Source organism: Zootoca vivipara, chromosome 7, assembly GCF_963506605.1.
Source record: "Zootoca vivipara chromosome 7, rZooViv1.1, whole genome shotgun sequence".
Taxonomy (NCBI): Eukaryota; Metazoa; Chordata; class Lepidosauria; order Squamata; family Lacertidae; genus Zootoca; species Zootoca vivipara.
In genome coordinates, this window is record NC_083282.1 from 65,894,731 (window position 1) to 65,922,548 (window position 27,818).

At 41.8% G+C, this 27,818-nt stretch overlaps 1 protein-coding gene across 3 annotated transcripts in view; it reads right to left on the minus strand.

Moving 5' to 3' along the window:
* Positions 1 to 27,818, minus strand: part of LOC118088251 (arf-GAP with SH3 domain, ANK repeat and PH domain-containing protein 2-like) — a 33,256-nt gene that overhangs the window by 1,997 nt on the left and 3,441 nt on the right. For all 3 annotated transcript variants that reach the window (XR_009557930.1, XM_060277216.1, XM_060277217.1), the window contains exons 3-26: positions 25,414 to 25,559; positions 24,520 to 24,585; positions 24,030 to 24,079; positions 23,787 to 23,916; positions 22,188 to 22,273; positions 21,183 to 21,258; positions 18,600 to 18,686; positions 17,886 to 17,986; positions 16,276 to 16,345; positions 15,814 to 15,901; positions 15,245 to 15,293; positions 14,358 to 14,521; positions 13,616 to 13,749; positions 12,881 to 12,972; positions 10,248 to 10,437; positions 9,462 to 9,547; positions 8,295 to 8,410; positions 7,279 to 7,346; positions 5,509 to 5,616; positions 4,049 to 4,286; positions 3,218 to 3,379; positions 2,158 to 2,221; positions 1,133 to 1,185; positions 89 to 228 (exon numbers count right to left, since the gene is read on the minus strand). Coding sequence is in view for 2 of the 3 variants with exons in the window: in XM_060277216.1 (XP_060133199.1) it covers positions 89 to 228; positions 1,133 to 1,185; positions 2,158 to 2,221; positions 3,218 to 3,379; positions 4,049 to 4,286; positions 5,509 to 5,616; positions 7,279 to 7,346; positions 8,295 to 8,410; positions 9,462 to 9,547; positions 10,248 to 10,437; positions 12,881 to 12,972; positions 13,616 to 13,749; positions 14,358 to 14,521; positions 15,245 to 15,293; positions 15,814 to 15,901; positions 16,276 to 16,345; positions 17,886 to 17,986; positions 18,600 to 18,686; positions 21,183 to 21,258; positions 22,188 to 22,273; positions 23,787 to 23,916; positions 24,030 to 24,079; positions 24,520 to 24,585; positions 25,414 to 25,559 (2,564 nt within the window). In the remaining variant the exon portion in view is untranslated. The remainder of the gene's footprint in view (positions 1 to 88; positions 229 to 1,132; positions 1,186 to 2,157; positions 2,222 to 3,217; positions 3,380 to 4,048; positions 4,287 to 5,508; positions 5,617 to 7,278; positions 7,347 to 8,294; positions 8,411 to 9,461; positions 9,548 to 10,247; positions 10,438 to 12,880; positions 12,973 to 13,615; positions 13,750 to 14,357; positions 14,522 to 15,244; positions 15,294 to 15,813; positions 15,902 to 16,275; positions 16,346 to 17,885; positions 17,987 to 18,599; positions 18,687 to 21,182; positions 21,259 to 22,187; positions 22,274 to 23,786; positions 23,917 to 24,029; positions 24,080 to 24,519; positions 24,586 to 25,413; positions 25,560 to 27,818) is intronic.

Sequence of the window (27,818 nt, forward strand, 5' to 3'; positions counted from 1 at the left end):
CAATCATCCTTAGCTAACAGTACACTAAAATGAAGAGGGAAAATGAAAGCACTTAGTAAGAAAATGTAAATTTAAATGAAGAACACACCAAACCCCCCCTTTTTGGCAGAGGTGGTGGGACATCATCTGATGATTCAAGGGATGATTCCAGTGAGTGGCAAGAAGTCCACTGGCTTTTTCTTGCATGTTGATTTTGCTCATAAATTGTCCCCTCTTCCTTTAAGGCAGCTGCAACATAAAACACAGCCCTGTTGTGTTATTTCATGTTGGAAAATCCAAAACAAGAGTGAAGGCGCAGTCAGGTAATAAATAGAGGCAAGGTTACACATCACCAGCAAGCAACTTAGAACCAAGTGAGACAATGGTACTATACTGGTTCACATCTGAAAGGATTGAACTACAATTCAACAGAAGCTCCCCCAAAGTACTTGCAAAACCAGAGCAATAGCTTGGGCGAGGAAGCACAGGGATGCAACAGTTAGGGGAACATATCACCTAAGGCACTTCCAGACTGTTGTTATTTTGGGGTGGGATTCAATCACATAACAGCAAATTTAGCTTGTGCAATCCTAGGTGACTGGAAGTTATGCGCAACAAACCTGGTTTCCCCCAAAGTTTTGACTTTTTGCAGTAAGGAAAGTGATAGGAAAATGCACTTTAAAGTGTGGATAACATTTGCTTTGATGCAATGTCATTTAATTTCCCCAAAAGCCAGTCAGGCTGAATGTTCATCAAAAGCCAATGCCCTGTCATCATACTGCAATCAGGAGGAATGCTCAATAAACAGGTCATTTGGAAGTGCCCCTAGATTCTGAAATGGTGTCAAAATGGAAGAACAAGGCTGATGTAGGAACACCTTGCACAATTGAATACAAGGGAGTAAAATTCACAAACTTATGATATAGTAGAAGTCCATAGGTTCAAAAAGAAATCAACTTCAGAAGGAAAGAATATGTGAAATATTGTCGAGGACTGTAGTGGGGAGAAGGAAGTAGCTCAGCAGGTATTTGCTGAGAGGAGAGAGAGAGAGAGAGAGAGAGAGAGAGAGAGAGAGAGAGAGAGAGAGAGAGAGAGAGAGAGAGAGAGAGAGAGAGAGAGAGAGAGAGAGAGAGAGAGAGAGAGAGAGTTTTACCTTGTTGCCAGGAATCCACAACCACTTCAGGGAGTTCAGAAGAATCGGAACTACTGTAAAGGAAATAAGGGTGGGGGGAGTGTTCATTCACCTTGAAGAATCCCTCATTTCCTAATCGAGGTGCTTGAAAAACAGCAGCTGCCTGAAAACTTATACCAACTGACAGGTGAGCAGAAGAAAGGCAGCTGTCTTGTAAATGAGGATTCTGACCAATATAAATTTTATATTCACAATGCAAGTTAAAGTTGCTTCCATATTGTCACTATATTGCGGGTATGATTCCATCATATACCAGAAACTTCAGTTTGCATAATTAAAGAAAACTTGGTGCTCTAGCAGAACAAAACAAAACCCCTCAAATTATTTTGGTGGTCAGGAAAGTATACCGGAAAGAATGGGATGACAGCAAAGTTGGGCAACATTACATAACCCCCGTGCAAATTCTGCGCAAATGAATAAGGATGAACAAACAGGAAATCTGGAAGAGCCCTAACTGAACTGCTTTAAACCTCATTCTCTGCTCTTGAGCAGTATATACAGAGACAGACAGATTGACAAAGACAAAGATTGCCCAACCACCCTATTTCAAAACACAGCTGTGATGCACCAGGCAATCAGCTCTACATCACAGGGCCTCTCCAGAACTGTGTTTTATTGCGGATGCATTCTGCAACATGTTCTTGACACAACAGTAGTGGAGGATTTATTCTCCTTTAGTTTGTTCTGCAATGCTGCCCCAATGCTACCACATTATTGCTGGCCAGGGGGTGCTACAGTGCAACAAAAGCGGGACAAAAATAAACCAGAACAATTGTAGTATGCAAAGTTACTGAATTTCAGCAGTAAGTTACGATATATGAGCTGACCAAAAATGAAGCCGGGAGACTGCTGCAAAACATTTGCAGCTGCAAACAGTATTGAAAGTGGGATCACATATGATGACAGCCCCAATAGCTTCAGGAGCACAAATCATGAATGTGCAATAAAAAGGATGTCTGGAGGAGCCCCCAGACACACATTGTTACCTCAACCTCCTAGGAGAGGCTCCTTCTGGAGAGCAACGTCTTGGAAGGGAGAAAGATCTAGGGTCTAAGACAGAGACAAAGGGACTTTTGTGTTTACAAGCAGGAATCAGGTCAGTTTACTATAGCCTAAACTTATGAGGAAACAATCCTTTGATGACATAGTAAAACCAGTTGAGCCCCCCTCCCCCTTGTTTGCCACAATTACTAATTTTGTGAATGTTCTGACCTGCCTCTGATATGCACGTGCCCAGAACACATCTCACAATCTCTCAAAAATCCTCCAAAATGTGAATCCGCCAAGGAGGTATTATAAAACCACCATCTCAACATGTCAGAGGATTCACAAATCCTGTCACTGCAGCAAAAAACAAAACCAACTTGTGGACACTTAACAGCATCAATAACATGTCAAAATGGTTGTGAATTAGAGTGATGCACTCAGGATAGATGTGGTCCATTCTCACTATCATGCCATGCCCCTGATTTTTATGTAATCAATTTGAAGGTTATTTGCTACCTCAAAAGAATGCATTCATCCTCTTTCTCCATTCTGGATTGTTTGGAATGCTTCTGAAGTGATTCAGTATATGAACTGATGGGCATTTTAAAAGAAATAGCTAATGTGCTAAAATAAACCCAATTTGATTTTTAAAGAGAATTTTAGCCAGATGAACTGAATTTGTGAACTCACCATATCTTGATTAAAATCATATTTTTTGCAGGTTTGCAAGAAGTGGTGGCCCACATATTCAAAGTGTGTCAGAGCATTCACAGATAATCAACATTTAGAAATGGTGCAGGAAGGCGTATGGAAAAAAAACCCCACCCGTGTTTCCTAACTTCATATACCTAGAGCTATGTTTCCAGATTTTAACATACTGGTGTCCTGTGGTAGTTTGTGAATAAGAAGAGTTAACATCCCTAGCCAATGTCAATAGTGGACCAATGGTATACCTCAGCATAAAGCCATCCCCCCATAGATCTAGATTTAGATATATTCCTGTTCCTCATTTTCATAATCAATGCAGCAATCCTCAACTGATTCAGTTAGCTCTCTTACCTGCAGTTGGGCTGGTAGGATTCAGGGGTGTGCTGGGAGAAGGCTCTGAGGAGGTCCGCTTATGTCGAATTGTCAGAGGTGGAGGCAAGATCTTTCTAGGTGCTGTGTCTGCAGGGAGGACTGACCAGCTGGATGGGGGCAGTGGAGGAGGGAAGCTGGGGGCTGACCAAAAAAAGAGAAAAGTCAGTGATAACACTCTTGTTAAAGGTTGTTGGACTGCAGATCCCATCAGCCTCAGCCAGCATGGCCAGTGGTGAGGCTTGGTGGGACTTGTAGGTCAACAATGTCTGGAAGGCCATGAGTTCTGCACCCATGCCCTAAAAATAAAGGAGCTGGCCATCTATACCTAGGTGCAAAATTTAAGATATATTGTATATTTTGCATAGGAATAGGAGATGCAGGATACTGCTCACTACCACGACAGTATTTACACTTGAAATTAGTCCTCTCTTTCATGTTGCTGCACTACATCTGTGGGTATGAAAATGTATCAACCTCTGCCCCTCCCTGTCTTCTAGGTCTCCAAAATCCCCATTAAAACACATTCTCGATCAGAGTGAAAAGTGATATGAATAATGCACCTTTGGTCAGGTAATCTTTGGCCTTATAGCCCTTACACTTTACCCCACACACAAAATAAGCTGTAGGGTACACTTTGCAAATTGTGGAGAGATAGAAGCCAACCTTTCTACCTACGCAAAATCAGAGTAATTAGATGACTCATATGGTACATCAGGGAATTAGCTAACATAGGAATGGTGCAGTTATAGCACTATAATTTTGTCGCTATAAAGGCAGTGATGAAATAGGACATTATCGATGCTGTCTAACCTTTAGGTGCATTGCGTGGTGGCAATGGTGGGCCTGTACAGGCGGGGGGCAATGTTGCTACAGTGGGTCTAGAGGTAGAAACATGTGGCACAGCGTATAGCTCACGGAGCTTCTCTGAGGATAGTGGACTGGCTCCCTTTGAGAAGTCAGCTGGATTTTTCCATGACTGAGAGGCTGTTCCAGGCAGATTGTAGCAGCTCTGAGGACGATGAAAGCGATCTTTTTTCGCTGGGCTAAGCTGAAACGAATAAATGTAAACCATGTTAACAGAGAGCAGAATAAAACACTAGAAACCTTACTCAAGAACAACATCGCTGGATCGGCAGCCCAATTCAATTTAGTATTCTGCTCCCAAGAGCCTCCAGCCACCAGGAAGCTTTCAAGAGGTCACAAAGGGCAACAGCAGTTCCCTGTTGTTTGGTATTCAGAAGAAAACTACTTCTGCACATGGAAGTTCCAGCTAAAAGGATGCACACAATGCATGTAGAATAAATGGATGAAGTGCTTCTCCTTGAAACGTATTCATTTTTTTTACAATTCCAAGGTCTTTGTTCGAATAAGATTATAGTCAGTGCCTGATCCTGGAAACTAGATGCTTATCTATTTTGGATCTAAGTTTGAAACACTTAAGTTGTGCGATGGCTCTTTTAAATGAGTTGTCGAATTTTTTTTTCTTCAGGCAAGCACCTCATGGTGAAGACTGAAGCCTTATTCATGTTTAATGCCTAGCACGTGTGCACAGGATTGCAGCCCTATTTTCTTTAAATAAATAAATAAATAAATAAATAAATGATGGTGATGATGAAGTAGCTCTCCTTTTAAAAAAGTAATAATCGCAGTCTTGAGCATGATAAAGAACTTTCCTCCATGGTGAATAGCCCCCTGCAATCTTTGATTAAAACATGCAGGTCTGTATTCAACTAACTTGTTGCACAGAAGCATGTGCAAGGATCCCCACTAATGCAACAGGATTCCATCCCCTCTCCTGCTCCCTCTCCTATGCCCTCCCCAAATCTGTTCCAGATTGTTTGGAGAATCCCTAGAACAGTGAGTGGGAGAGGAAAGGGGAGATTGTTCCCTTGTGCAGCAGAAATGCTTGTGTGAATGGAACAACCTCCTTAGCACTATGTTGACCACAACCCAGGGGTTGCATCCTAGCACAAAATCAAGCATGCTTAAGTCTGCTGAAATCAATGGCTTTGAGTGGCCTTGGAATACATTGATTAAAATGATTCACATTAATAACCCCAGTAGTGGATCATTCTTGGAATCCTGCCAATTCTGTAATTCAATGACTACAGAAATATCCATTCGGTTTTGGCTATGTTCACAAACTCTCTGCTGGAAGAGGCATCCAACTTTAAGCGACCAAATGTGTTTTAGAAAGGTGCTGAGAAATGGAAAGCAATGGACAGACTTCCAGTTCACAAAAGAACTGATCAAAAGTGCTGGGATCTTACCTTCTCATCTAGATCATCATCGCTTTCGAACATGTCTTCTTGGCCCAGCCGCCACTCGTATTCCACATGAGCTCGCATGTTGAACTGATCATTTTGAGCCTCCAATAGCTGCAAGACAGAGGACACTCAGTCTAGTATCTCTTCACATTCTTTCTTGTTATAGTTTGGACAAGTTCCAAAGCAAACTTTAAGTTTGCTGGAGTTCTCCTAACTGCTCTCTTTTGTAGTCCAGAGTTCCAGTGGGGAAGTGGGAAGTCATACTGCCAAAGCATAAAAGGTGCTTCCAGAATATGGAGGCTTAATATTGTAAACAGGTCACTGAGATATCACAAATGGATCATTGAGAACAGTTTATTTTCTTTTAGTTTATCAGATTTTCCCTGGAAAAGGTAAAGTCAAATTAAAAGAGGGGCAGATTCATAGAATCATAGAGTTGGAAGAGACCACAAGGGCCATCCAGTCCAACCCCCTGCCAAGCAGGAAACACCATCAAAGCATTCCTGACATATGGCCACCAGGCCTCCACTTAAAGATCTCCAAAGAAGGAGACTCCACCACACTCCTTGGCAGCAAATTCCACTGCTGAACAGCTCTTACTGTCAGGAAGTTCTTCCTAATGTTTAGGTGGAATCTTCTTTCTTGTAGTTTGAATCCATTGCTCCGTGTCCGCTTCTCTGGAGCAGCAGAAAACAACCTTTCTCCCTCCTCTATATGACATCCTTTTATATATTTGAACATGGCTATCATATTACCCCTTAACCTTCTCTTCTCCAGGCTAAACATACCCATCTCCCAGGGCAGGATGCAGGCTGGCATTTTGATGCCAATGACATTGTGTGGATACTGCAATTATTTTTAAACTTGCAGGCATGATGAGCAGCCATCCCACAATAAATAACCACCTGGAAGCACCCAGAAGAGAAGGGGTAGTGGGGGGCTATAATTCCAACACAACAAATTGCCAATAAATTGCTGGCAAACTGCGGCTGTATTTCTGTCACTTCCTTAACTACTCACACAGAAGCATGTTTTTCAGTAAAGCAGAAAAAAAGCTTTTACAACATGCAAATGAAGAGAAGCCTTGCACATATATTTATTTAATTTCTATACCAGCCTTTATCCGGAGATCACAGGGTGGTTTACAATATAAAAACCCAAAACTATGTAACATAGTAACAAAAACAAGACCCCCTTCCAGTTCAAAAGGCCATAGATTGTTTAATTGGCCAAAGGCCTGGGAGAAGAGGGATATGTTTAACTTGGTGGCTACCGTCTCCCAACTTCTCTCATTTTCATAAGTGAATTCACACAACTGCAGTGCTTTTACCGGGTATAGCTTTAAAGCACTAAGTAAATCTGATAGCCTTGTTTCCAGCAAAGACCAAGGTAGAGTGTGTACACAAAATAAGCACACGAGCAATAGTTTCATAGTAATTTGAATCTCTTGAAAATACAGAGCACTAGATATTTAATTTTGCCAAGATTTGGGTATGTCCAGATTCCAGACACAGGAACATAGGAAGCTGCCTTACACCAAGTCAGACCATTCGTACATCTGCCTCAGTATTGCCTACACTGACTGGTAGAGGCTCACCTGCATTTCAGACAGGGGCCTCATTCAGTCCAATGTGGAGATGCCAGAGTCTGAACCTGGGACCTTCTGCATGCAAAAATGATGCTCTATCACTGAGCTATGGCCCTTTCTAAATACTTCTCAAGCTCATTACTTTCCAATAGTGGCAAAGCAGAGATAAACCTCCCATTTCTTACCAGATTTTCACACACATCGTGATTCATTTGCTTAGCAATATCGAGGGCTGTCTCTCCAGCTTCATTCGCTGTTAAGAAATATCAGGTGACACCAAATGAGTAATAATGAGAGCAACCATTAACAGACTAAGCTCCGTTGATTATCATCGTACTTTTAGGAACAGGGGAGAAATTTGATTCTGTACACATTTACAGTTGAATATTTCAAATTGGCACCTTCCAAAAGAATATGGGAACTGAAACATAGCCACCTGTCAAAATTTACATTTATCTGAATTTTGCGACTCAGTTCTCCAACCAAACAATGTTTAGAAGAATGCATATATTAGGAGGAAATGTGCACAGGAGGAAATGAGGGGAGCTTGCCACAGCAGGATGGAGAGACACTGTATGACTCTTCATTATCCTGACTCATCTCTGCCTCGTGATCTCCCTTTTCCCACTCACCTGCTTCAGCTTCTGCCTCTGATTCTTGATTCTCCCTGACACAGACTCTCCCAACTCGCTAAGCCCTGTTGCCCCTTAGCCCGTCTTTAGCATATGTGCCGCCGGGGTGCAAAGATCTGCCCAGCGCCCCAAATTTAGTTAACTTCACGTGCATGGCGCCGTTGAGAATGACAAGCTCCGTCATTGAGTCTGAGAAACACCACCGTTGTGAATGGCAAGTGCTGCCAATGACGCGGTGTGTCTTTGGTAAATGAGCACACAAAGTTGAAAGTCCTTTAGCGAAACAGTAGGCATACATTTCGGTAATACCTAGCTATATATGTATTTTGTTTTTCTAGCTTGATCAAAATTATTTATTATTTAATAACAGGTATATAGTTAAGAGCTTAGGCGGCTTCAGCGGTGGGCGCCTGGCGCTCCCCAGAATTCGGCATCCGGGTGCCCCACACCCGGGTAAAGATGGCCCTGTTGCCCCTTCAACCTGACACCTCCTCCTCCCAGGGCTTCTCTGACTATTCAGCGTCATCCCACCACCAATCCCTGGGCTCTTTTGTTTGGTAACCACTTACTGATTGTGATGTTGGCTCTGGCCCGTAGGAGGAGTTTTATGCATTCAGGTTTATTGTGAAGGCTGCAGTAATGAAGTGGGGTGTTGCCCTTGGAGGTCTGCTTCACCAGGCTCCCACTGGATGAGAGACAATTATTAGCCAGGCAGGCTGTTTCCCATTTATAGAATACTGTACAGTACATCATTTCTTTGATGGCTCAATTAACCACAGAGTGAAAATCTCTGTCTACAAATAACTCCCCCTTACTAACATTCACACTCCAGATAAATGTAATTTATGACAATATATACAGTCAGTGAGTCTAAGCAATGCATTGGTAATGCAATGGAGTATGGCTTGAATATGAGGAACAAGTTTTGGGTTATGCAATTAAATAGTGTTCAGAATTGGAAGAGGAAAAGGAAGAGGTATACCTGGACCTTGCCATTACTGCCACAGCTTCAACAGCAGCAATTGATTTCACTCTGTTCTCTCCACCATTTCATTTCCTCATTAGCTGAGGGAGTTAGTGTTGCCATCACCACTCCTCCCCAGCTGTTGATAAGTGCCATTACACACACAATATAAGTGTGCGTGCACACGCGCGCGCACACACACACACACACACCACAGCTGATCCAGCTCTCCAAGAATTAAATTCTGCTTTTGTCCGGGGACTCAATCTTCTAATTACCATTACCAAATTAAAATACATGCATATAATTGTCAACATCATTTTCAGGGCTGGAGACATGGAAGACAGCGCAACAGCATGTAACATATAGAGAATGCCTTCTGGCACACACCAGGCACAAATTCACACATGCATGCTCAGCACTGGATGACATGCTCAGCCTCATGATGATTTATCATGAAGGAACATGCCATTCTAGTTCAAACACCATAGAGAGAACTTTAATATCTTTTCCAACTCAATGGAGACTGCACTTTAAAAAAAATGGGGCAGGGAGAGGGGGCTGAAAACTTCAGAAGAGCCCAAAGAGACAACACTTCTTCAAGTCCAAGTAACTTCCCTTCCTCCTCAAACAATGCAGATGCCTTTTTGCAAGGAAATGGAGTGTGTGTCTTCCTACTCTCATTCAGGACCTTTCTGTAGTTGTTGTTGTGTTTGTTGTTGTTGTTGTTGTTGTTGTTGTTGTTGAGGGGAGGCCTAGAGAGTCAGCTTACCTGTTCTGCACCAGAAAATCTACAATATGCAAAGATGTTCGGTCACATAGTAGAACCGCCAGATGGAGAAGTGTCTCGCCTGGCTCCTTTAAACAAAGAAGAAGACGACAAAGTTATTGTGCAACCATGTTTTGCTGCTTTCTTGAGATATCAGTAAAGTCCTAGTTATTGCTCTTTAGCATCATGGAAATCACTTCCTGATGGCATTCATATCACTCTAAAAACTTCAGGGGAAGGCTCTTAATTGTATTTTTCTATAATCAGTTCCTGGCATAAACTTCGGGCTAAACTACATGCTATGTTTATTTATTTTATTAAAATGTTCATATGCTGCAAATTATACAGGCAACTCAAGACAGTTCAACAGCAGTATCCAAAAATATAATCTAAATAACCATTAAATAAATAAAGTGCAGTAGATCTGTCATTATTTCTCCCTGACAGGTTTTTTTTTTAAGGGGAAGGGAGGCAATACTGTACAGTATATGAGATGCAAGAAGCAATGGGGGAAATACGTAGAATACACAGTGGCAAAGGCTCTGTGGCTTTGTTACAGAGACATAGAGGAATATGACCCTGGGTGCCAAATGCTGAGTGAAAAATAATGAAGAGGAAACAACTGTGTTGCTTTATTATGCAAGCAAAAGGCCTTGTATAAATAGCCAAATAGCAAAGCAATACTATTCAGTGACTCAAAGTTTATGAATCTCCTTGGTGCATAGCCTAGGTGCAAATACCATCTTACCCCTGTTCTGGTTCGACTATTTGGGGTAGAGGAAGCCTCACCTGCCTGTACTCCAGAAGGGCCTCATTTAAATCCACCTTTTCAGCATATGCCTGAAGCAATATGAATATATCCTTGTCTTTGACAGCATCCTGCATGTCCTTGAGCCTGGCAGCTGGGCGCTCTGTGGTCCTCCGAGCAACATACTTCCTATCAACATACTTGGAGATGATAAAATCCTTCCGGAGAGCCCTGTAATGGTGCAAAGCACAAATTGGGAACCATGGCTCTGATGGGGCATTTTGATGAAAAGCCAGCAGAAAAGCTGATGTCAAGAATAGCCTCTAAGTCAGGCATGTCAAACCTGCGGCCCTCCAGATGTTTTGGACTACAATTCCCATCTTCCCCAACCACTGGTCCTGCTAGCTAGGGATCATGGGAGTTGTAGGCCAAAACATCTGGAGGGCCGCAGGTTTGACATGTCTGCTCTAAGTCAACAAGCAGCAGAAGTTCAGAGCTTCACTCTATGGGTAGAGACTATGGGCTTCACCAGATGACCTATTTATTGAGCATTCATCATGATTTGCTTACACAAAACCTACATGGTGTTTAAGCTATGCCTGACATCTATTGAGCATTTGTTCTGATTTGTTTGCAGGGTGGTTATACAACAATGCATTATTGTTGAATTTGTCCGAATTTGATGACATGGCAGTTATAGATCTTCCTGTTTATAATTTGTTCATCCCACACATCTTGGTTCATTTCCCTGTCACTTTTCTAACTGCAGAAATAGGTTTTCTTGAACAAACAAACAATAAATAAATAAATAAATAAATGAAATCATTGTGACTGATTGCTACAATCCACTTTAACTGTGCAAACCTATATTTCTGAATTCCTCCTCCAAAACATTAACAGTCTGGAGGCAACATATTCTTTTCTTTCCCCACTCCCTGTTCTGGCTCCCCATCACATTGCTTTTTGCTTCGAATCACCGCTTCAGGTGGGAAGAAGAAATACATTTTCAGAATTTTTATCTGTGGAGTGCCAAATGTCACACCTGCAGATCCATAGAGCTAGAGGATCACAAGATCATACAGACCGATGGCTCCTGTTTTCTTATCTTAGAAATCTTCAGCACTGTTCTAGTGCTCCAAAGTCAAGGTGCTCTTATCACTTGACAAAGCTGGTAAGGACAGTTTAGGATATGCAGTGGTGCCTCACAAGACGAATTTAATTCATTGCATTGAAATTTCTTTTTTTGCCCATAGGAACGTATTAATTAAATTTCAATGCATTCCTATGGGAAACAGCGGTTTGCAAGATGAATTTTTCACAAAACGAATTCATCTTGCGAGTCACCATCAGATCGCAAAACGTATTCGTCTTGCGAAAAATTCATCTTGCAGGGCATTCGTCTTGCGAGATACCACTGTGCTTTATATTTTTTGTAAAACATCTCACACCTTGCCCTTTCAGAAGCAGAAAATAAATCATTGTTTTATGTTTTCTCCAATAAGGGAATTAAGATCAACATATGAAACCTGGTTTCTTTTTCCTTAGCCTGATTATTACCGGCTAAGGAAAAGCCAAGGTTTTTTCACTAGTGTCATTGTTGTTGTAGAATGCTGACCTTGCTGAAATACAAGAGAGGCCCATCAGTATTGGCATGCTGCCGGTTTTTGAAGTCACACCTGTTTAGACAAGCATTTGTTTGATCTCCTGCTTTAATTGTTTTAATTGCTGTTTCAGCTCTTTTAATTGTGCTGTTTTAATAGGCTTGTCTTAGAGCTTATCTATGCTTAACTGTCCTCTGTGCTTTCTCATGGTCCACACTTTAAAATTCTGTGTCTGAGCACTCTTTCCTTCTGCTCTGGAGCTTTCCCTGCGAAAACCCATTGAGTACCCTTGAGTACCCCCCAGAAAAAAGCACTTACTACTACTACTACTACTACACAATAGGGTTCCTATGTTCAACAGGGGGTGGGGGCAGGGTAGGCTAAAAAACTACCAGGATTTTACCAGGGATCTTCCTATATACCTGGCTCTCTACATCAAAACAGCAGTGCAGGAAAGTCTGTGTCCAGACAGTCTCTAAAGCCCAAGTCTTCAAGTGTCAACCTCACATCCTTATTACACATTCACTCTCTACTAATTTAACCTACGTAAGATATTATGTCACAAGTAGTACAAAGTATTCCTATAAATTAGTCGGGCAAAATCTACCTGTGGTGAAACCATGCTGCCTTATTGTCTATCTGCTGTCTTCTCCTAAATACCTAAGAATGCACTCTTATAACATTGACAGTAGGACCTTGCAAACAGAGAGGTAGGACTTTTGCCTTCATTCCCTGCTTTTACACTTCTCAACTGGATTATGGGCTTGATGAGTCATTGGGTCTGATCTATGCCGACAAAATATAAAGTATCTATTTTAATAAATTCCATAGTTGCCATCTCTCACAATATAACCACTTAATGCATTGGATGTAATAAACCCTCTTTGAAAGTTCTTGCCGCAATCAATTATAGATAAAACACCAATAGTGTCACCAAAATTTGTTTTGTTTTGACATTTGGCTTGAGGTGTAATGTCTGACATGTTTGTGCTTCTCCCATTGCCCCACTCCCCAACACTCTTTCTCACTCACCAGAATAAAAAAAAGCAAAAAACAGAATCAAGATTATTTACATTGCACTATCAGTAGAAGGCTTTAGAGATGCACTGGGAAGATTGGCTTCAACAATGTCATTAAACTGTGTGTTTCCAATATTCTTTGCCAACTGCAAAACAAACAAGATGTAATTTAACACACAATAGGAAATAAAAATATAGCTATGTCAGTGCCAAGCATGTGCTTGCCCACAAGCTGCACCTTGGATGGGTCTTACGACAGAGAAAATCACATTAGAGTAGAACTATGGCAACATTTGAGTAGTACCTCTGTGTTATTTATGTCCTGCTTAGCTTAAATGTAAAGGGAGGAGTAAGGAGGAAAGTAACAACAGACACAGACGTGTGTATGTGTGTGTGTGCATACATACTATGCATTTAAAGTACATTTAAATCCCATGATGCCCCCCAAGGAATCCTGAAAAATGAAGTTTGTCAAGGCTGCTGGGAATTGTAGCTTTGTGGATGGCAAACTACAGTTTCCAAGATTCTTTGAGGGGAAGCCATGTGCTTTAAATGTATGGTGTGCACACAGCCTGGGTTAGCAGGCAAGGTGAAACCATGGTAACGTCACAGAAAGTGGCAGACTGCAAAAGAAATGGGGTAGAGAGGAAAACAGCATAATCACCGAAGGAATGTTATAACCAAAATGGAGCTTATTAAAGAGGTGAATCAGTTGTACTTGGAAGGGGAAATGCCATCATGAACTTTGAATGGAAGGTGGTTGCAGAATCACAGTCAGAACACCCTTACCAGAAGCTCTGAGGTTGCCAGTTTGTCCAAGGCTACTGACTGAATACGGGAATGATGGACACCCATCTCTCGGTGAATGCCAGAGCATTCAATGCAAATCAGGATTCCCAAATTAATGGAGAGCCAAGCTGGGTCTGTGTGGAGTAAGCGAGAACAAAACAGGTATTGTCACCTTGCTGAAGGTGATGGACAGTATGGTAAGAAATCTTCACACTCTCGCCTCATGAAATGTTCTCAACACCTCTGAGGGCCCTCAAAAACGTCAGTGGAAGGGGTGAACATTTGCTCGGTTTACTATAGAACAATTAATCTTCAAAGCTTCAAACACATAAAAATGAAATGAAATAATAGGATGCCTAGTGGAAACTAACAACTTCCTAAAACTCATTGCAACCCCACCCCCACCCCCTGGGTTGCTGTGCTAAAGAGAAACCTGGTGGACGAGCAGCGGCAAGAACAGACCCATCTGCTATGTCTAACAAAGTATCTTGCCAGGTCAATTCCTCCATCCACAATCGCATCATGGATGGCAGTGGTCTTATGAATCATTGACCAGACCCTGAGGCAGGGATAGTCTTCAGACAATGACAGTCCTCAATAATGACATGATCTGGTCCTAGCATACGTCCTCCTCCTGCTCACGATCACTGAGATTGGGTATCCCAATGCATCCCCCTCTGTGGAACCTGCCCCAGCCATTCAGGGGCAAAATGGGAAGTAGTTAAGCTGTCTCCTTTTGCACCTGATGCTGAGCAGTCACAGCACATGCTGTTTCCTGGCATGCGCTTTATCTCCTTGATGATAGCTCCGGTCAGGTCGTCCATGCTGCACTCTTCCCTGCCTTGTGCTTGTTTGAATGCCACGTTGAGAGCCTCTTCTTTACTATTGCTGAGGACAGAGACCCATCTGCAAGGCAGAAGGAAACTACTGTCAGATAAACTGAACTTCCTCATCCTTTCAGTCGACCTAGGCCTCTGTACTGTGGACTGCATGGATGGCTGCAAGTGGAAGTAAATCGAAGCCAGAATCTGTAAGGAATCCAAAGTAAATACCTTCCCCACGCATGCCACTTCCTTAAACAAAGGGATGCAAGGCAACAGACGAGCTTGAAGATGGAACTTCAAACCACACTATGATGTTGTTAGGACACTTTGCTAAGATGGAAGATGCTGGACCCATAAGCAGAGGTCCCGCCTGCATCTGAGCCACTATAGCAGGAGACTGTAGTTCTCCATTCCTGACCATTGACTGTGCTGGATGAAGCTAATGGAAGTTGGTGTCCAACAACATCTGGTGTCCCATTCCTGCAGCAGGGGGATGCAGGCACACATATATCCTTGTGAATTCTGTAGGTTTAATGTAACAGAGGTCAGCCTCCCCCTTCAAATTCAGTCTCAGTTAGTATATTTTGTTTTGTTTTTATTTATTTTTTAAAAAAGTCTACAGGAAGAATAACAGAACCATTCATAATGTGTAGTTCTGCTCAAAGCTCTGTTAATAGAGCAAAAATAAATGGTTGGGGCTTTCTCCTAACATGAGAAAACAATAAACATAGGAGAAGTGTCACCTGTTGCACTTTTTCAATCGACACAGGTCTTAAGGGCTCCATCCCTCCTCCCCAATACTTACATGGTACATTCCTGTTCGTCCTCTGCTAGAAAATGGTATGTTCGGTTATCTGAAATAAACACACACACACACACACACACACACAGAGAGAGAGAGAGAGAGAATGATTTTGTTTTAGAAATATTATCAGAACACAAAATAATCCCCCATAAACAGTTCTTCCCACATGCCTAAACTTGGAAACAAGTGAATCTCCCAACAAACCATGAGCTGTAAACCAAGGTTTGTTTTTGATTTACCACTCGTGGTTTATTAAGAGGAGATGAAACGTGAGTCATGGCTTAGCCCTAGGTTGCACAACTGCAGCATAGCTGGGGGAGGAGCAAAATGCTCTGGGGACCTGCATGCTTGCTTATTTTCACTAAACCATATTAGGCTTACATTATGTCTAAATGAGACCAATGGCTGGCCAAGGTCACCCAGTGAGAAAGGAATGAAATGCAAAGATAATGTAGTCATACATTTAAGACTTCTACAAAAGAAAAACCCTCTTCACCTGTCCCTTCCCTATGAAGCACTATAGAAAAAGGGTGCTCCTTGAAATGCTTCCTCAGAAAATGAGGCCTTACGTGAAATAAGATCAAAGCACTTCCTGTCATCCACATTTGGCTTCACTTGGCAAGTGAGCAAATTCAGCTTGACTGGAGTGCGATTTAGCTAGATGATGAAAAGAAAAGAATATTGTAAGTCAGTTTCAACAGTGTCCAGCTCCACAACATGCATACAATATGGATTATGCACGTACGAAACAGAAATCAGGTGGGTCTCCACTACCCACTCATCATTCTAATCACCACTAGACCAAGCATTGGTGTATGAAGAACAGCAGCAAACATTGTTCAGAACCAGAAAAACCTCACTCCTGACCCCTGGGATAACAAGTGCTTCTTTTAAGGGATACTTCCTCTTTCACTTTTGTAGGGAAGATGAGCTTTGGAAGTACCCTAATAAAGTTCTTGTACGTAACTGGTTTCCCAAGAAGCTTCTTCTCTCTACACTGAACAGGTTCTAAGATGAAGCATGATGCCTACCGTGCTGTGTGAGATGGTCAGGTAGCCATACCTGACTGTGCATTTTCTCTTCTGCCAGACCTTTCTTAAGCTGAAATTTAAAAGTAACATCGCATTAAACAGAAAGTCTCAGGTGGGAGACCCAACCTGTCAAATACAGGTGAAACTCAGAAAATTAGAATATCGTTGAAAAGTGCATTTATTTCAGTAACACAACTTACAAGGTGAAACCAATATATGATGTAGATGCATGGCATGCAAAGCAAGCTATGTCAAGCCTTTATTTGTTGTAATTGTAATTATTTGTTATTAGGCGGGTCAATTATAAATGGAATGTAATTAATGGCATGTAATAGCGATGTTTATTTTTGTATTATTGTAACTATTTGTTTTATTACTGTGGAATTTCCAAAATAAAGCATTTGTAAAAATTAAAAGAAAAATAAAAAATAAAAAGTTGCATTACTGAAATAAATGCACTTTTCGAAGATATTTTAATTTTTTGAGTTTCACCTGTACTAATTCCAACTACTTCCCTAGGGTAAGTGCATCAAAGGGCATGATGGAAATAAACACGATGGCTGTCGTCCTAAATTAATTTATAGAAGTTCCTGGGAGGAGTGTTACTGTTGTTTTCCCCTCCTACACTCACAAAAGTCTCTCTGGAGGACTCACTTGAACAAGCATCTTAGTGACAACATCACATCTCTTACTTAGCCCTTCCTACAATCACATATTAAACTAATGTACATAGGATAGTTCTAAAATAACATCAGGTTACATATAAACATGACACAACTTAGTCTGCCAATTTTTTTGAGGGTAAGGCATGGCCTTTAACCAGCAGCATAACAAGCAGGAATTCAGCAACACATGTCCCTCTTCTCAACATGGAAATGCATGATGAGAAATTTCATCCATTGAAATTTCGCCTGTTCTGTACAGCAGTTGCTCGTTTCTTTGTTTGTTTATTTATAGTCTGCCATACAATATAAAATCTTTCCAAGGCAAACTTACAGAATGATTTGGTTCACATGTCACATTAAATCATAGATAAAACAAACAAACAAACAATGGTAGACACTTCTCTACTCCTTCACTACCGTACCACTGCTGGGAAGCAAGCCAGAGTCTGTTTTGTCATGCTGCCCAAATCCAGGTTTGTGGTTTGCTTCTCTCCAAACAAACCATGAGCCGTGAAACTAAGGCTTGCTTTTGGCTTGCTACTCATGGTTTGTTTAGAGGAGAAAAATCATGGGCCCAGGTTTAAATATCACAACAAGCCAAACTCTGGCTTCTTTCCTGGCAGAGTGGTAACAGCATGGGTGCAAGAGGAGTAGACAGAACTTTTCAGCAGCATGTGCCAACACATTGTGCATCCACATTGATCCATTGGTTGTTTTAAACTATGGTTTAATGTGATGTGTGAACCAGACCTATGAGTGTGGAGAATACTGCTGAGTTCAGGTTCTGCTTGCAGGCTTCTCATAAGCATCTGGTTGGCCACTATGAGAACTGGACTTACATGAACCATTATCCTGACTCAGCAGGCTCTTCTTATGATTTTGTTGTTGTAAACTGAGCTCATAAAATATATTTGCAGTTGCCATATCTGAAGTGGTTTCACTTACCCATCACTTCTCTTAAAGAGACTCCCAGATCTCTCTGTGCCATACTGCTTATTTCCCCGAAACTGGTGCATGCTGTATCTCAATGGCTTGCTAACAGAATTCTGTTGGGAAACAGACCAGTTTTGTAGCACTTTGTAGTTTTTCTCAAGTACAAATCTAACATTGGCCCAGGGTTCAAAAATCCAAGCTTCATGCTCTTACAATTATTCCAAACCTCTGTTCACATTCACCAAAAACTTTTGTGAAATAGAGTTCCTTATTTTCTGACTCCACCACACTAGAATATTAATGTAAACCAACCTAATTTGCACATTCTGAACCAAGATGGAAACTGAAACACAGCTGTTTCTCAAAATCTGCCTGAATTTTGCAATACAGGTCACAAACCAAACAAGATACACAAAACTGCACATATTAAGGGAAAGTGTGCACACAAAATGAGGTTATTAGTCAAAGAAACATGGAAAAATACATATTGGGGGAAATGACTTGCCCAAATCCATATCAATGACCATGATGTATACAAAATATGTATATTATAGGAGAAATAAGCACAAAATTGCATGAAGATTTTTGAGTACATTTTTTAAAAAATCACACTGATGAGGAAACTGAACTTAAGATTGAAACAATGTGGAACTAAGGGAAACCAAATTAGCTAATTCATCCATCCCTATTCCTAGACAAAAGGAGGCGCTCCCTCACCAGTTTTACCTCTTTGGGCTCCAGTTGCAGCGCTGCTTTCAGCTGATCCCGAAGAGAGCACAACTGCTTCTTCTCCTCGTCCTGCTTGGCCTTTATCTGAAAGGGCAGTGCAACAAACATTCCATCAAGCAAGGGAGTTCTTGCATCTGCTGCTGCTAAATCCCCTCGGTAGGCATTTCCTTCCTGTTTTTACATTCTACACTGAATAACTCTGCTATGTATACTGCAGAGATGCGGAGGCCATGGCCCTCCAATTCCCAAAACAGTTCCCAGCCAGCTTGGTCAATGGTCACTCCCAATGGGAGCTATTGTCTAACACCAATATCATTTGGAGGGCCATAGGCTTCCCACACTTACAAAGACTAAAAGTAACTAAGGTTGATCACCACTTGCACAAGTCCCAGCTTAGATGTTCACGTGCCTGCACTGTTAGGCCACATCCAGTTCTGTCGCACTATTATAGTGCTCTTCTATGGATCCACATGGTTGACAGGAACCAGTGCAGGTGAAAAAACAGGATATGCATTCTGTATGAATAATAGTTGTGTCCTCTGCACCTGAGCAGAATATCAGAGGGCAGTGACCTGACAATGGGTATTTTCTGCTCCTCCTGCTGCACTGTATAATGCCTCTTCTTCTGTCATACATGAAGCAGCAACCATCAATTACTTCAGAAGTCTTGTCAAGACATACCTTTTTGCCTATTCCTGGCCCATAACATTGGCACCTGTTTTACATGTTTGAATCCTCTCACTTTCTGTTTTATTTCCTTTTATGTGTTTATAATATTGCTGTTTTATTGGTTTCAGTTCAATGATATTATACTATGCCTTAAAAGCAGTAGACATGGTGACAATATTATTGTGAAGGGGGGGGGAATACATAAAATTTTCCTATTCTCCTGCTGTAACTTTTATGATTTGATAATGTTCTGATTTTTAGGTAGCTTTTGAGTTTTTGGTTGCTTTCATTTAATTCTGTTAGCCAGCTTAGATCCTTTTTTATGAAAGAAAGGCAGGATATAAACCTTTTACAGCACAATCATTTACCTGTCTGTTCAGACGTAAGCTCCACTAAGTTCAATGTGACTTACTTCAAGGAAAGTGTGAAATTTAGAATTGCAGCCCTACAGTAAAGGCCTACTGTGACTTTATCCCAGGTAAGCATGCATAGGATTGCAGCCTTAGTACCTTAGAAGCCTTAGTACAGGGTCCCCAAACTACGGTCCACGGGCCAGATGCGGCCCAATTGGTCTCCCAATCCGGCCCACGATGACCCCCCCCCAGCCCGCTGCCACCGCCCGCTCTTACGGCGCACAGCGCGGTGACACACTTCCAGATCGAAAAAAAGCGCCGAAAATCGTTTGTGCGCATGCGTATGGGCCTCTCCCGACCCAGAAGAGGTCATTTCCGGTGCACTTCCGGGTCGGGGGGAGGCCCATACACATGTGCACAAATAATTTTCAGCGATTTTTCCGACCTGAAAGTGCGCCACCGCACCAGTAAGTGTGTGTGCGCATGTGCATGGGCGCGCACTCCCCCGCCCTCCGGCCCAAAGCCAGGTAAGTCTGGGGACCCCTGCCTTAGTACCTTAGAATAAAAAGCATCATGTTACAGCGAAAAGTGTTCTGAGAATGATACAAAAATAATGACCATTCAAAATCTCAAGGTGCCTGCAGACCATCAGCAGTTTGCCCAAATGACTCAGGGGCATACTGAAACTAAAGGTTTGCACAATTAAAGTGGGTTGAAATACTCTGTCACCCCAGCACAAGAAATCAGCTTAAAAGCCAACAGAGCTTTTGTAGTTTTGAAAGTGAAGTGAAAATGCATAGAAAAGTATGGGATGAATGACTGGTTAACAGGAAGACATCTAAACACTCAACAAGCAAATCAGGATGGATGTTCATTGCCTTTTAACTGCCCTGTAAAAAAACCCCAGAACAAATGCTCCACTACCTATGGATGAATGCTGAATCAACAGATCCTCTGGAGGAGCCCTTACATATTCTCTAGTGCTGCTGTATTCAACTAATGTTTACTCAGACTAGACACACTGAAATTAACGGACCTAAGTTAGTCACGGCCATTAATTTCAGCAAAGTCTACTCTCAGCAAATGTTAGTCAAAATGGCCAAAGGCTTCAAAACAATGCCTTATGAGGAACGGCTTAGGGAGCTGGGTATGTTTAGCCTGGAGAAGAGAAGGTTAAGGGGTGATATGATAGCCATGTTCAAATATATAAAAGGATGTCATATAGAGGAGGGTGAAAGGTTGTTTTCTGCTGCTCCAGAGAAGCAGACACGGAGCAATGGATTCAAATTACAAGAAAGAAGCTTCCACCTAAACATTAGGAAGAACTTCCTGACAGTAAGAGCTGTTCGACAGTGGAATTTGCTGCCAATAAGTGTGGTGGAGTCTCCTTCTTTGGAGGTCTTTAAGCGGAGGCTTGACAGCCATAGGTCAAGAATGCTTTGATGGTGGTCCTGCATGGCAGGGGGTTGGACTGGATGGCCCTTGTGGTCTCTTCCAACTCTATGATTCTATGATTCCAGTCGAACACAACCCTCTGAAACCGATGAAGCATACTCACACTCTGAAGCTCAGGAGTAAGATTCTCTATAAACTGTTTGTGCTTCTCTGTTGCCTTTAAACACGCCTGGAAAAAACTGTCAGAAAAACATCGTGGAACAAAAGTAGAAAAATGATATTCCCAGTTCCCACCCCAGAGGCAAAGCAAAGCCATCATAGCTAGTAGCCGCTGATACCCTTTATCCTCCATGAATTTGTCTAATCGTCTTTTAACACATTCTGACTTGGTAGCCATCACTGCCTCCTGTGGGAGTGAGTTCCATAGTTTAACTATGCACTGTGCGAAAAAGGGCATTCTTTAATCTGTCCTGAATGTTGGTTCAACTTGGTTGGACAACCACAAGTTTTAGTGGTATGAGAAAGAAAAACTTTATCCACTTTATGCATTCCGTGCACAATTATATAAACTTCCATCACGTCACTTCATACTCACTATAAAATCCTAAATTCAGGGGAGCCACTCCACCCCCTTGATCATTTTGAGCCTTTACCAGCTCTACAATGTCCTTTGGAGGTATTCCAAACATGGTTGCATAATCCAGGGCTTAATCTAAATTGGAATGTTCTGGAACTCTCTTAAGGCTGGGATGGGACCTTTTTGAGTCTGGGGGCTGCATTACCACAGTGGAAAACTGTAAGGGGCCACATTTCATAAGCAAGCAGGGCCAGAACCAAAAGTGGGTGAAGTTGGGCAGCGCAGTATCACACATTTTGAACACACAGGCACAATTGCACAAGTTACTTAATGCAGATGTATACTTAAGGGCAAGGCTTAAGGCTTGTAAAGATGTAATGTGGGGAAGCTCTGCTGTGGGGAAAGAAGATTATTCAGAATAAAAAAAAGGTGTGTGGAGAGAGAGATCTCACACACACTATAAATGAAAAATAAATGAATACCATACAGAAGCTCACGATGTAATACCGTACTGTTGTTAATATTTAAGATGCTCAAAAATTTATTGCAACGTTGTGAGGAATGAGAATATAGGAAACTGAATCCACTTACTTGAACTGGGAGTTGCAGTGATTGATGTTGTTCTGCAGCAAGTCAACTCCTTTCTTGGTGTTAATCTCATTCACTTTAATTAGGTACTGGAGGGAAAGGGAACATGGACCTGCTGAGTTTACTTATTTTGTTTTGTTTACTTATGCCTCCTCTGCTCAAATAGAAAACAGTGTTCTGCAGTGATTTGTTTCGTTTAAAAATGCTTCCCCCAAATTACATGACATAAATTTATTTTGTAAATTGTACCTTGCATCATTAGCATAATTATTTTGCTACATGAACTGTATAATACACCAATTGTTCTTTGAAGACAGCACAATACACTGGCTAAGATCTAGATTTCTTGTAAGCAGAACTCAAAGGAAGTTCCTGCTGCTGGAAAGTGGGCACATAGGTAATTTTCCGCTTATATCCTCTTCCCTCTGCAGCCCCTGTGCCATCCAAAAAGCTGCTCTTAAGGACCAGGAGACTCACAGAACAAAATGAAAGGTGGTACAAAGTAAGAGGGCAACAATCAGGAAAAATTGCCTCCTCCTGTCCTTTCCCCAGTGGGATCTTCCACTGGATCTCAGTCCCTTCCATGAACGAAAGGAGCCCTTCTGTTTATGAAAAGACAAATCTGGATCAAACTCTTTGTATTTAGATAACTTAAATCAGCTCCATCCCCCCCCTTCAAATTCTAAAAAAAGGCAGATTTTATATAGTGTTTACATTGTCTTTTAATTTACCCTTGACAACTCATTCTTACTTCCGCAGCTACTAGTGTAGAAGGATTATTTCCCCCCTAACAAAAGCAAACACATTCAGTGGATCTGTTGTTAAGATATCCCTTTAAAAGTAAAGGACCCCTGGACAGTTAAGTCCAGTCAAATGTGACTATGGGGTGTGGCGCTCATCTCACTTTTCAGGCTGAGAGAGCCAGCGTTTATCCACAGACAGCTTTCTGGGTCATGTGGCCAGCACGACTAAATCACTACTGGCGCACGGAGGACTGACGAGTGCCAGAGCAGCACCTATAATATAACCACATTGCATTGTACCAAAGGGAATACACTCTCTGGGGGAAGCATTGCATTTCCCCAGGTACAAAACACAAAGCATTAAGACTTCAAGTGCTGGAGAAATCTGATATCCTGGCAACTGAGTCACAATCCTGAAAACTGCACAGAAACAAAAATAGAAGCAAGCACACATTTATTGTAGAGAAATGTCTTACATCCAGACTCAACTTCTGTTTGTACTGTAAGATTTTTTTTTTCTAGGTTGGGCACAATATCATGTAGGACCCATTGTTTCATTCCATCCACAATGAATGTAAAATCTTTAGAAGAGAATTCCTTCTTTAAAAAAATTATTGCATCTACTTGGCCTGCAAGTGCCCTGCTTATGGAGTTCAGAGGTGCTTCCTGCCTCCTAAATGAAGTAATAGTTTGCAACTATTATTATTATTATTTACATAACAATTTAAATAATCTGATATGAGTATCTGTCCCATAAAGGGAAATAGACAGACTATATCACGTTTTAACATGCAGTGTTGTCAAGCAGACTGACACAGGAAACGATAGGAAGAAGCACTTTTTCATCTGCCTCACTCACCTCACACATGTGCAACTGGAACATCCTTCGTTCCTTTTCCATCTCCTCAGCAATCTCCCCTCCTGCAACCTCTGTCCTTACCATCCCATACTGTTTTGCCAGCTCTCGTTTTTCCTTCTCTATCTTTGCACTGGAATTTAGAAGGAGACAGTATTTATTAATGGCTGTGTGCAGGTGTATTTTGCTAGAAACAATTCCAAGTACAGAAGCAATCATTGGCTTAAGAGGAAAAGGCCAACTTACAGTTTGCTCTCATAGTCTTTATAGGCTTTCTCAAAAGGCTTTTTAAAGTCCTATCAAGAGACAAAGAAACTAAGACTTAATAAATCTAGTTGTTGTTTTATTTCTTCTTCCCTATTTCAGTCCTTTCAGGACTCCTCATATTTCATACAGATTGCTAAACTGTTACGCTGCCCTATATGGGGTGAAGAGAATCAAACCTCTATTTTCCCTACCTGCTATTTTCATGCTTTTTATAGTGCATCTCAATACTTGATCCCACAGGATCAGTTTAAAACATTGCATTGCATTGCAATGAGAACAAGGTTGAGCAACAAAGTTTTGCAGCACATACCGGTAAAGATTAAAAAATGGAAAGAGCCATTTGTGCCTCCTTGAAGTTCTTGGAGTAAAGGCAGAATGTAAATGTAAAAATGAATGAATGAACAAAAATCTAAGCAATCTAACAGTAATAACCGGACAGAAACACATTTTTCAGCATCTATTTACTCACCCCTTTAAAGTCTCCCTTGATCAGTGAGTCCAGGGAAAAGTGAATGTTGTGATACAGGCTCAGCAACTACAAAAAGAGAGAGTTCAATATGTAGCTAGCACTAACGGCTTCTTCATATTATTGAGTGCTCTCCAGCAATAGATGATATAATTTAAGGCATCCTTTTCATTTTGGGAAGGACAATACTGCACATTTAGGGCTTTGCTTGCTTGTAACAACCTAAATAAAAACATACAGATCCAACTGGCACTATGGGAATGCAAAAACAAGTGCATCAAGCAGGCAATCCCAATCCTTTGAGTATTACCCCAAACTCCTAAAGGATCTCTGTAGTCCAGTCCAAAACTTTACAGATCTCCTCAGAGGCAATGTCAGAGATGCCAAAACAATTTCAGTAAAGTAAAACCAGAAGGCATTTTGTTTGACAGGCATTAACATCAAATAGCTAGTCTATTTGATATAGCTAAACACCAGTAATATGTGGCCCATTTCTCATAGTGGACGCCCTGGAGGTCCTTGAGCATTTTGTGCTTTAGAAATGTGTGTTGTATTTATTATTTTTATTGTAAGCCCCCTTTGGAGATCCAAGTTTTAATTGAAAGGTGGGGATGGAAACATTTACAATAAAGTAGAACGAATAAAACAAAAAATAATTGCATTATTGTTTTAGCTTGTCAAAAAGGAACGGGAAAAGAAAGGGGGGGATCAAACTGTAGGCTTATTTGCATGCCCTAATTTCAGTAAGAAAAGGAAAGGTAGCCTTTTCAGATTCTCCCATGGCCTTTGCTCTTCTCCTTTGGGCCCGGAAGGGAAGACTGAGACCATTGACCATGCCCCTGTCATCATGCTTTTGTTTTTCAGACAAATCTGTGGGTGCGGAGAACAGTTTCATACCAGACTCTTGACAGCATCTAGCAGCTCCCGTGAGAATGAAGCAAAGGTGATGAAGGCTTCAGCTAGCTTCTCATCACTGTTGTTGTGATAGTTCCCTGAAAACCTCTCCTGGGTAATAATGTGAGCTTCTAAGTGGTTAATGAGATCTGCAGAAGCAAAATTTGTTTGAACATTCATGTACACCTTTCTAAAACAAACAAAAAATTCCCTAAAATGATAAAACAGTGAGCTACCTATTTGACTGACACAGGTGGTGTTGTGGGTTAAACCACAGAGCCTAGGGCTTGCAAATCAGAAGGTCGGCGGTTTGAATCCCCGCGATGGGGTGAGCTCCTGTTGCTCGGTCCCAGCTCCTGCCAACCTAGCAGTTCGAAAGCATGTCAAAGTGCAGGTAGATAAATAGGTACCGCTACAGCAGGAAGGTAAACAGCGTTTTTGTGTGCTGCTCTGGTTTGCCAGAAGCGGCTTTGTCATGCTGGCCACATGACCTGGAAGCTGTACGCCGGCTCCCTTGGCCAATAACACAAGATGAGCGCCACAACCCCAGAGTCGGTCACGACTGGACCTAATGGTCAGGGGTCCCTTTACCTATACCTATTTGACTGAATTAGCAATGAAAGCTCTGACGCATATTGATTCAGGAGTAAGTTAAGTGGTCATCCTTTGTTAAGTTGCTTTCTTGCTAATAATCAATAAATTATGGAGTGATGTTTTCTTAATGGCAGCTATTAACTACAATTTGTTCATATATGCCCCAAAAAAGGTACAAATGGGTAGAGTCCAATGGAAGAGAGGGCAGATGGAGAGAGCTGCCAATAAGATGAAGGATTTTGACATTGTGCAGCTGCTGCCTTTGGGAACCTGACCCAACTGCAGGACCAGCAATTCTGCAGCCTGTTTTTAGGAAACCAGTTGTTTCCAAGGCACTCTACTTGTATTATTTTAAACAGTTGTTGTAAAGATGCTACCCCTGGATTTCACATTGCTCAGGGAAGTGAGGAACATGGGGAACTACTGATACTGTACAGAGTTCTGATCATTGGTCTGTCTTGCCTATGCTGCCTGTCAGTGACTTTCCAGAGTTCCAGACAAGAGTCTTTTCTTGCTCCATCTGGAAAAACCAGGAGCTCTTCCTGGGAGCTTCCACATGCAAGGAATGTGCTCTACCACTGTTGCCAAATGATAAAGATTTGGTTATCATTTTAATGTGCTATCACACATTTTAAAATATAGGGTAATGGTTCCCTGCATGGTGTATCCTAAGCACAATATGACTTGTTGTGAGTAAAGTTTTTGAGTGTGCACACATCAATAATAATAATAATAATAATAATAATAATAATAATGTTGCACTCCACTCCAACCTCCAAGTGGTGCTTACTCAGGGTTCTGTTTCCTTGGAATGAAGGACAGCACCGTCTGTAGTGTCTTTAGGATATATGGTTTAGTAACACATACAACCTGCGTCTAAAATGAGGGGGTTCACAGCATTAAAACCTCAAAAGTTCTTGCTTCTCCCATAGCCACAGCTGTGTTTTCTACAGTAGCAGAAATCAAGCATGGCTCTCCCTCTCCAGCTTCTGCCTGCAGTCTGCTTTCCTCTCTCACACACAAGTGCCCAGGCTTTTGTATTCTAACTACTGTACCAGTTAAGTGAGGGAGGGGGCCCGCCCATTTGTTCTCTGGCACAGAGCAACGTGATCCTTATGGCCATTAACTCACACACAAAAAAAACCTTGCCTGACTAGTTCAACAATGAGATCCTCCAAGATATTTTAACCTTTGATGGCTGGTTCCATGACCCCAGGAATTAGAAGGGACTCAGGCATCATGCAGATTAACCCCCCCAACTCACAACAATATTATTAATGCAGTATGCCATTTAATTGCCAAAGCGGCTTGCAAGGTGTTTACAAAATCAATTGCAAAAATATTCGCACACATATCTAAAATACTGTTATAAGTTTGAGGTGTTAAGGTATGTGCTAGACTCCTCTAATCTCTGGATCCAGCAAGTGTTAGAATTTAATCAAGGCTTTTAATTCTTGGAATAGGCAGGCTAGCCAACTGGTGAAGTGATAACCTGGATGACAGGCCATGGAGAGGGAATAAGGGGCAAGGTAAAGGTAAAGGTAAAGGGACCCCTGACCATTAGGTCCAGTCGTGACTCTGGGGTTGCGGCGCTCATCTTGCATTATTGGCCGAGGGAGCCGGCGTACAGCTTCCAGGTCATGTGGCCAGCATGACTAAGCCGCTTCTGGCGAACCAGAGCAGCACACGAAAACGCCGTTTACCTTCCCGCTGTAGCGGTACCTATTTATCTACCTTCTGATCAGCAAGCTCTAGGCTCTGTGGTTTAACCCACAGCGCCACCTGCATCCCAAGGGGCTAGGTACAAGATGGCA